The following is a 10,196-nucleotide window of genomic DNA, read 5'->3' as shown; positions in this document are numbered from 1 at the left end:
ACACTGCAATTGTAAATGTGTGTAGTGGTGGACTATAGTCACGAGTTGTGCCACCGCCTAGGGATCGGGTGGTGGCGGGCCCAGCGACACACTTAGAGTTTTATGCGCCGAATTTAGCCACCGTTCATACACAACGGCATCGATAAGACTGTGTAAGAAAAAATCTATTTTTTTGGACATCTATTTTTTTGCATTTTTTTTTTGTTCCTGGGTAGTAAGTGTTATTTCCTAATTGCGTATGCTTCACAAGAACATAAATTGGCTATTATTCCCGACAAAACTTTGCTTTTGTGACCTGAACATTGACATTTTGAAATGTAATCTTGATGTGAAGCTTTCGTGACTGCAGAATCCATAATCTTGGTTATTTCGGTAAAGTCACGTAGGTAGTCAAAATATACATATTTTCAATGAGAAAACGTGGTGTGCATTTTTGTCATTCCTTCACGTAAAATCCTGGTCAATCCCACCTCTCTTTGCGGCCAAACAGAAGCTGTTTGGGGCATGCGGTGGCTGGGCAATGCGGTGGCTACGTGACCCGGCCAACGCAGCCTTCCTTTCCAACACACCGACAACGCACAAACACGGACTCCACTGGACACACGCAAGCTAGTGCCCTGACTCCGATGGACATGCGCAAGCTCGTCCATGGACTCCGCTCTGCTCGGCCGAGAGATGTTAACGGACATTAGGGGGAGTGGGGGTCAGACTGCACCGCGGCTATTTCATTGTTTTGGTCTCACCTCAAGCCACGCCTCCCTCGCATCTTTGCCCATCGCCTTCGCCTTGCGGTAAATCTTCCAGCCGAGGAGGTAGTACAGGTACATGACCTGGCGATCGACAAACAATTTTTTAAAATAAAACATTTAAAATAGGCTAAATTATATTATCAACCCCCGCCCCCAGGAATCTATATTAATTTAACACGTAGGCGAAAGCCTACGTGTTAAATGAATGAGAAAATTTCGGAGTTCAATGAGCGATTTTGAACGCCCCCACCCCCCTTCCAAAAAAAAAAGGTCCTCACTTTTACGACGTTCACATCCAAATGATTAGTCAACGGTAAAAATAAAGACGAGAGAGAGATGGAGAGAGAGAGACAGTCTCCCGCCCCCCTATCGTAAAAACTATTAAGTTCGTAAAACATTTTATAAATGTTCATTCAAATAATGAACGCAAGAAAAAGAAACGTGACGGAATATTCACATCGGGCGATTTACGTCGAACCAACGTTAAGAGTCTTGATTTGAAGCTTTCGTGACTGCAGGAATCCATATTCTTTGGTTATTTTGGTAAAGTTACGTAAGTCGACAAAATAATAGATCACGACATTTCGATCGCAACGCAAGCGACCGTCTTCAGGTGAAGACGGTCGCTTGTGCTGCGATCGAGAGTGTGAGCAAGAGAGTGAGCGAGAGAGCGAGAGGTGGGGGTTTACGTAAAGCAAAGTTATAAAAATAAAAAACGAAATGATGAACGAAGCAAAGTGCCGAATACACCGAGCATCTTCTTGTTTCCACTGATCGTAAAAAAAAGAGAGAGACCGAGAGAGCTCCTGTCGATCTCTCGTCGTGATCTATTATTTTTGCCTACCTACGTGACTTTACCGAAAGAAACAAAGAGTATAAACCTTAAGAGGTTGAACCAAAAGGCCGTCAAGACGTGTCGCGGGGTATTTGTTACGACGATCTAAGCCCTCATCCAAAAAAACCCCATCTCGTTTGTGGGTCATATCGGTCGCGAAAGCCTAAGTGATAAACACGTAGCCTTTGTTACGTGGTCTAATACGTAGATACAAATTGTAGGAAAATAAATCACGTCGGGTTCATCGTTATGTTGCGCTACACGACACTGCATAGTACACGACTACTCACTACACACTACACTACAACACACCACAACACACCACGCTACACACTACACTACACACCACAACACACCACGCTACACACTACACTACACTACAACACACCACAACACACCACGCTACGCACTACACTACACTACACACTACACTACACACCACAACACACCACGCTACACACTACACTACAACACACCACAACACACCACGCGACACACTACACTACACACCACAACACACTATGCTACACACCACAACACACCACGCTACACACTACACTACAACACACCACAACACACCACGCGACACACTACACTACACACCACAACACACTATGCTACACACCACAACACACCACGCTACACACTACACTACACACCACAACACACCACGCTACACACTACGCTACACACCACAACACACCACGCGACACACTACACTACGCTACACACCACAACACACCACGCGACACACTACACTACACTACAACACACCACAACACACCACGCTACACACTACACTACACACTACGCTACACTACAACACACCACAACACACCACGCTACACACTACACTACACTACACACCACAACACACCACGCTACACACTACGCTACACACCACAACACACCACGTGACACACTACACTACGCTACACACCACAACACACCACGCTACACACTACACTACACTACAACACACCACAACACACCACGCTACACACTACACTACACACTACGCTACACTACAACACACCACAACACACCACGCTACACACTACACTACACACTACACTACAAAATACTACAACACACCACTACACTACACACTACGCTACACAACACACCACGCGACACCGCACGCGGGCCTCTCACCTGGGACCAGCGCTTGCGGTGGCGGATCAGCTCCTTGTCCTTGAGGTGCACGCTCAGCGTGTTGCCGTGCGGCAGGCGGTAGCTCATTCTGGCCCCGTACGGAGTGGGCGTCCACTCCACGGGGGGTCCCTCCCGCTCCACGTCGCCCGCCCTGTTGAAGTACCTCGCTCCACGCAGAGACGCAGAGTGGGGGGGGGGGGGTTCCTCCGTCAACAAACCGCTCACCTCAACCCCTCCATCCTACCCACCCCCCCCACCATCTCTGCCCTTTCGATGACGCGAAGTGAACGGATGACGTTCACGTGCGAACGTAAGCATGAACGTGAACAGATGATGTTCACTTACACACGTACAGCATCCGTTTTTTTGCATTTAGTTTTAGTCCGGTTTCGTTCTGACGATGTACGTGTGTACGTCATCAGTTGTTTCTTCCCATTCCGTTTCCGATGACGTGCTTGTACGATGACGTTCGTGTACGTCATTGTACACGAACGTCATGTCACATTCTCTTCCACTCCTCCCTCCCCTCTCCTCCTCCTCCCTCCTCCTCCTCCCTTCTCCTCCCACCTCCTCCCTCCTCCCCCCGCTCCTCCTCCTCCTCCCTCCTCCTCCCTTCTCCTCCTACTCTCTTCCCCCTCCTCCCCCTCCATCCGCTCCCCCCTCCCCACCTCCTCCTCCCCCACCCCCTCCTCCTCCCCCTCTCCCCCTTCTCCTCCACCTCCTCCCCATCCCCCTCCCCACCTCTTCCTCCTCCTCCCCCTCCCCCCTCCCCACCTCCTCCTCCTCCCCCCCCCTCGCCCACCTCACCTCCCCCTCATCCTCTTCCCCCACCTCCTCCCCCCCCACCTCCCCCCTCCCCCACCCCGCCTCACTTGGTCACTTCCTTGACGACGTCGACGAGGTTGGAGACGAATTCGTTCACCGCCCTCTCGCCGGCGGCCGTCGTGCAGAAGGCGTCGTCAAAGTACACGTGGGCTGAGAAGTCGTAGAGCTCCCGTTTGGTGCGGTCCGCGGGCGCACCCCCCCCACCCCCTTCACCCCCTCCACCTCCTCCCCAACCTCCACCACCTCCCGCTGATGCCTTCTTCCTCTTGGGTTGGCTGCGGTCGAGCCTGATCCCGGGAATGGGGAGGGGGGGAGGGAAGGGGGTCGGATTCAACGCTGTTAGCCTCATGGACTCAGCGCTGAGACCCACGGACTCAGCGTTGAGACGCACAGACTCAGCACTGCGACCCATAGACTCAGCGCTGAGACCCACAGACTCAGCTCTGAGCCCCATAGAGTCAGTAATGAGACTTATAGACGCAGTACTGTTACTCATAGACTCAACACTGTCACCCATAGACTCAACACTGCCACCCATAGACTCAACACTGCCACCCATAGATTCAGCACTGCCACCCATAGACTCGGCATTGCCACCCATAGACTCAACACTGCCACCCATAGACTCAACACTGCCACCCATAGATTCAGCACTGCCACCCATAGACTCGGCACTGCCACCCATAGACTCAACACTGCTACCTATAGACTCAACACTGCCACCCATAGACTCAACACTGCTACCCATAGACTCAACACTGCTACCCATAGACTCAACACTGCTGCCTATAGACTCAACATTGCCACCCATAGACTCGGCACTGCCACCCATAGACTCAACACTGCTACCCATAGACTCAACACTGCCACCCATAGACTCAACACTGCTACCCATAAACTCAATACTGCTACCCATAAACTCAACACTGCTACCCACAGACTCAACACTGCTACCCATAAACTCAACACTGCTACCCATAGACACAACACTGCCACCCATAAACTCAACGCTGCTACCCATAAACTCAACACTGCTACCCATAAACTCAACACTGCTACCCATAGACTCAACACTGAACTATAGACCCAACACTGCTAACGCATAGACCCAACGCTGACGTTCAGCATGCCGACATTTTGTGTGTGTGTGTGCGCGAGAGAGAGAGAGTACCGCAGGATTGACGACACAATCTTCACCATCTCCTCCTTGGTCTCGTGCCACATCGTGGCGCAGATGTAGATTTTCACGTACTCCTGCTCCAGGCTTGACCGAGGGCAAAAATACATATTTTGGACGATGTTTGACCCCCCCCCCCCCATCCTCGTCACACGGCGTCACAAAAAGTCAGACACCCCCGTTAATATGACGTCACAAAGCTCTGCCCCACCCCCAAAAAAAATGTAAAACATGCTTCAAATCGCTTTAAACTATTGTCATTGTCGCGCGTATTTAATGTGGCGCTGCACTCTGATGTTGTCGGAGAAAACATTTAACAAAAATGATATTTAATTAAGTAGAACGTGTTGTCTATATTTATTTAAAGTTGCGCATTTTGATGTGACGTCACATTTCTCAAACCCCCCCCCTCGTCTCACATCGTCACAAATGTCTTACCCCCCTCCCCCCCTAGGTGCGTGACGTCATTTATGGACGGCTCCCCAAAAGAAACAACACGAACAAAGAACTGGCCAACAACAACGACGACGACAATAATGGAGGTTTAAATCTTGATTTGAAGCTTTCGTGACTGAAGGAATCCATACCCTTTGGTTCTTTCGGTAAAATCACGTAGGTAGAAATAAAATCATGTAAAATAAAAAAATAAGTGGGCGCTTGTGTTGCGTTCGAAACGTCGTGATTTATTTGATATTTTTATTTTATATCATTTTTATTTCTACCTACGTGACTTTACCGAAAGAACCAAAGAGTAACGTAGGTTTGCTTGGTGGGTGAGATCGCGTCAATATGAATGTGTTTGTGTGTCGTCAAATCTGCCACAACCACCACCACCCGACACGGCCCAGTCAGGAGGTTTGTAGTTATCACGCGAACACAAAACGTGGTGGACAATTCTGCTACTGGTACGGCACTAAAGCGGCTGTTGTGGTGTGTTGGAGAGTCAAACCCCACTACACACATTTACAATTATAGTGTAGTGTTTAGTGACACACACAAAGATAAAGATCCCCCGTATAGCCTTAACAGACTGTAGGGGGCAAGTGCTGTTAGCGAGCACCTATGAAGGCCGGCACGTCACACGAGGGGGTGGTTGGCCAGCACCACGCCCGACCGCCTTTGTCTCCCCAGTGGCGATGTTTACACACTGCACCGGGTACTCATTTCAGGCTGAGTCGACCTAGGGGAGGCCCGGGACCGGTTCAGATAATCGTCACTGGCGGTGTTGGCCATGAGCGGGAATCGAACCCGGGTCGCCAGGTTCATAGCGCAGCATAGCGCTAACCGCTGCACTACCGCTCCCCAGTGACACACACAGACACTCCTTCACGCACACAGCCACACAGCCACACACGCGCGCAGACCTCCGCGCGCCGCAACAGATGAGTCAACCAACCTCTTTTCGCGTTGCCCCTCCGCCTTGCCCGCTGCCCCGTCGGGCCGCCTGCGGCTCAGCAGCAGCCCCGCAATCACGCACAAGGTGTGCGGCGAGCCACTCGCGAACAGATCCCGGGTACGCTCCATGCGCATCCCGTCGCCGCGCCACACGTGACCGGCGACGAGCAGCAGAGCGACGAACCACAGGGCGCCCGCCACCGCCATCGCCGCGGTGTTCGCCGCGTAGCCCCCGCCTGGCCACGCCCCCTCGGCGGCTCCGGATGCCGCTGCCGTCGCGTCGAGGTACGCGCAGACCGCGCGCACCGTGCGCTCGTAGAAGAGCTCGTAGGCGCCGACGCTCGCGTTCCGCTGCGCCGACGCCTGCGCGGCCACGGACGCGCAACCGCCCCACGCTTCGCCTCCGCCGAGGGCTGCGTAGACGACGAAGGGGACCAAGATGGCGACGGGCGACGCAAGGCACAGCGGGGCGGCAAAGCAGCTGCGCTGCTGGCGGATCTTGCACGCGGCGCTGGCGAACCACTTGCAGGCGACGGTAGCCGCCGTCTGCGCCCCGAACAGGGCGAGGGCGAGCGTCGCGCTAGAGGCGAGGCGGCCGCCGCCGCCGCCGACGACGGCGGCGACGCGGCCATAGTCCCAGCCGTGCTCGAGGCCGATCGCGACGAGCGCGACGCCGGTGGCGGCCGCGGCTCTCACCGCCGAGCCGGAGAGCTCGGCGAGGTTGGCCGAGGCGGCGAGGGCGCGGCGGTGCCCGTCGAGCCACCGCTTGGGCGCGAAGTTCTCCCACCAGTGGAGGGAGACGAGCAGGAGGCCGACGAGGAGCAGCGTCAGGTGGACGAACTTCTGCGCGGTGGCGTCGGCGGGCTGCGGCTGTTGCGGCTGCAGGTCGACCAGCGACATCTTGACAGCGATCGACACGAACGCCAGCAGGCACGCGGTCAGAGCGGCGACGCTCTGAGCCCGCCAGTTGCGGTCGCCGCCGCCGCCGCCGTCTCCCGCGGGCGTCTGGAACGCGTTGGCCACGTGGAGCAGGGCCGGCATGAGGGTCACTCCGTTGAGGACGAGGATGCTGCTGACAATGTCCAACGCCGGGCCCGGGATGACCACGGTGGCCATGATGGAGGCGCCCGTGCCAGCGAAAGCCTCGAAGACGCAGTTCTGTTGTTCGGCGTCGACGTCCGGAGTTGTTTTGTTTGTTGTTGTTGTTGCAACGGGCGGACAGAAGAAACGAAAACAACGATTGGCGATAAGGCGACTGAGATCGGGGTGGTTGCATCGTTGTTGTGTGTTGTGTGTGTGCGTTGTGTGTGTGTGCGTGTTGTGTGTGTGTGTGTGCACGCGTTGTGTGTTTACGTTGTTTGTGTGTGTCTTGTGTGTGTGTACGTTGTGTGTGTTTGTGCATTGTTTGTTTCTGTGTGCATTGTGTGTGTTTGTGTGCGTTCTGTGCATTGTGTGTGTGTCATTTGTGTGCATTGTGTGTGTGTGTGTGCGTGCGTTGTGTGTATACGTTGTTTGTGTGTGCCTTGTGTGTGTGTGTACGTTGGGAGTATGTGTGTACGTTGTGTGCGTGTGCATTGTGTGTGTCTGTGTGCGTTCTGTGCATTGTGTGTGTGTGTGCGTGCGTTATGTGTATACGTTGTTTGTGTGTGCCTTGTGTGTGTGTGCGTTGGGAGTATGTGTGTACGTTGTGTGTGTGTGTGCATTGTGTGTGTCTGTGTGCGTTGTGTGTGTGTGTGCGCGCGGACCAGAGCGTTGTTCGAAGCAAAAAAATGAAGCTATGATCTATCATTAATGTTTAGTTTACCAGCTGTGAAGCCCCCCAACTGAGCTTGTGGCACGGGCTCAACGATTTGGCCGATATAATCATAATCATCATCAACATCAACATCGTGGTCGTGTGAAAATGTCAAGTACTCTAAACGTACAGGGATGCATAGAGACCCACATAGACACATGGAGACACACAGAGACAACACAGATACCGATAGGGACCCATATACATACATAGATACACATAGATATACATAGATACCCATAGAGACCCATGGACATACATAGAGACACATAGATATACATAGAGACCCATAGAGATACATAGAGACCCATAAGGACCCATGGACATACATAGAGACCCATAGGGACACAGAGATATCCATAGATATGCGTATAGATGCATAGAAACCCATAGCGATGGATAGAGCCCACATAGATATGTAAGATGCAAAACTTAACTATATATTATTGTATTTGACCTGGTGTAAGGCCCCACTGAGAGGTGGAGTTCTCTTTTTTTTCCAGAAACGGATTTGGCCATCACGAATGATAGCAACTCAACGCAGTGGATTATATCATCATCATCATCACGTGTAGATTTATATCAGGAGCCGAATAGTCTGAACGCGTGATGACGATTCTAAATGGGGAGACACGCAAACTCGGGATCGAACCCGCGACCTCCTGCATACCAGGCGAGGTAGTTAACATCTCACCACGGGGATAGGGAGAAAGAGAGAGAGACATGGAAACTACCAAATACACAGTAGGCATCAGGGTCTGGATCGTCGTGATCAAACCCACGACCTCCGGCACACCAGGCGAGGTAGTCAACATCTCCTTGCCACCTCGGCGCCCCATGGCTAGCTGTGTGATATCCAACTCCATGGGCGAGAGAAAGAGGACTGGGTGCAGATGCAGCACTTGTCGTAGTAAAAACAAACCATTAAAACAATGACATAGAAAACAGGGGGAATATATACGTAGAGTAGGGAGAAAAGGGGTAGAGAGGGGGGGGGGGTAAAGAGAGAGGGAAGGAGTAAGAAGGAGGAGAGCAGAGCATGAAATGTTTTGTGAAATCTTTCATTTAAAAAGGGGTGGGGGGGCACATAAAGCAAAGCATTGAAAAAAAACTAAATAAATTAAATAACGAACGAAGCAAAGTGCCGACTACACCGAGCATCTTCTTGTTTCCTCTGATCGTAAAAAAAGAGAGAGTTTCCCTGCTCTGCAAGAGAGTTCCTGAATGGGTCATTGAGATCGACGGACGGACGAACCGACGATGTACTCACCAGGGCTATCGCCTTGAAGTTGAAGACCTCCGAGGACCTGAAAATCATCCGCAGGATGCAACGAACGACGCTGAAGATGGCCGGGAGGGTGAGCGTCAGGGTGAGCATCCAGCGGACGAACATGTCCTCCCCCGGCGAATCGAAGACCCTCTTCAGCTCCCCCATGTAGACGAGGCAGAGCTGATGCGACGGACGAGGTTAGGAAGAGAGAGATGGAGAGAGAAAGAAAAGAGAGAAACAACGGACGTCTCTAACTCTGCGTAGTTTCCGCGACGTGACACCGGGCGATGTACGTATTTGGTGGATGAAGCCCAGGGGCCTCTGCAAGCTGGAGGGCCTCCAGAGATGAAGTAAAACGTTACTTCGTTTGTGGACGCTGAATTTGATTTGTTGTTTAGCCTTGTAAACAATCAATTTATTAGTTTCTTTAACTTTTTTTCCTTTAGAAAATATTACTGGGGGGTACTCACAGTACCTGTAGCCAGGGGCCTACAAAATCTTAATCTGGCCCTGATAGAGACCCATAGACACCCATAGACTCACACACAGACCCATAGACTCACACAGAAACCCATAGATACACTCACACATAGACCCATAGATTCACACACAGACCCATAGACTCACACAGAAACCCATGGATACACTCACACACAGACACATAGACTCACACAGAAACCCATGGATACACTCACACACAGACACATCGACTCACACACAGACCCATAGACTCACACAGAAACCCATAGATACACTCACACATAGACCCATAGATTCACACACAGACCCATAGACTCACACAGAAACCCATAGATACACTCACACACAGACCCATAGACTCACACAGAAACCTATAGATACACTCACACACAGACCCATAGACTCACACAGAAACCCATAGATACACTCACACACAGACCCATAGACTCACACACAGACCCATAGACTCACACAGAGACCCAGGGTCGGATTAAGGAGTGGGGGGGGGGGGGCTT

The 10,196-nt window shown here is 52.0% G+C and overlaps 1 protein-coding gene across 1 annotated transcript in view; it reads right to left on the bottom strand.

Moving 5' to 3' along the window:
* LOC144733200 (uncharacterized) overlaps positions 1-10,196 on the bottom strand; it is a 19,693-nt gene that overhangs the window by 5,175 nt on the left and 4,322 nt on the right. Inside the window, exons 3-9 of the mRNA XM_078614992.1 lie at positions 9,202-9,381; positions 6,138-7,294; positions 4,736-4,828; positions 3,612-3,851; positions 2,740-2,902; positions 744-830; positions 471-493 (exon numbers count right to left, since the gene is read on the bottom strand). Of these exons, the coding sequence (XP_078471118.1) occupies positions 471-493; positions 744-830; positions 2,740-2,902; positions 3,612-3,851; positions 4,736-4,828; positions 6,138-7,294; positions 9,202-9,381 (1,943 nt within the window). The remainder of the gene's footprint in view (positions 1-470; positions 494-743; positions 831-2,739; positions 2,903-3,611; positions 3,852-4,735; positions 4,829-6,137; positions 7,295-9,201; positions 9,382-10,196) is intronic.

Source organism: Lampetra planeri, chromosome 45 (assembly GCF_965212315.1).
Source record: "Lampetra planeri chromosome 45, kcLamPlan1.2.h2, whole genome shotgun sequence".
NCBI classification, from domain to species: domain Eukaryota; kingdom Metazoa; phylum Chordata; class Hyperoartia; order Petromyzontiformes; family Petromyzontidae; genus Lampetra; species Lampetra planeri.
The sequence above is the reverse complement of the archived record's forward strand: the minus strand, read 5'-3'. Positions and strand labels throughout refer to the sequence as shown.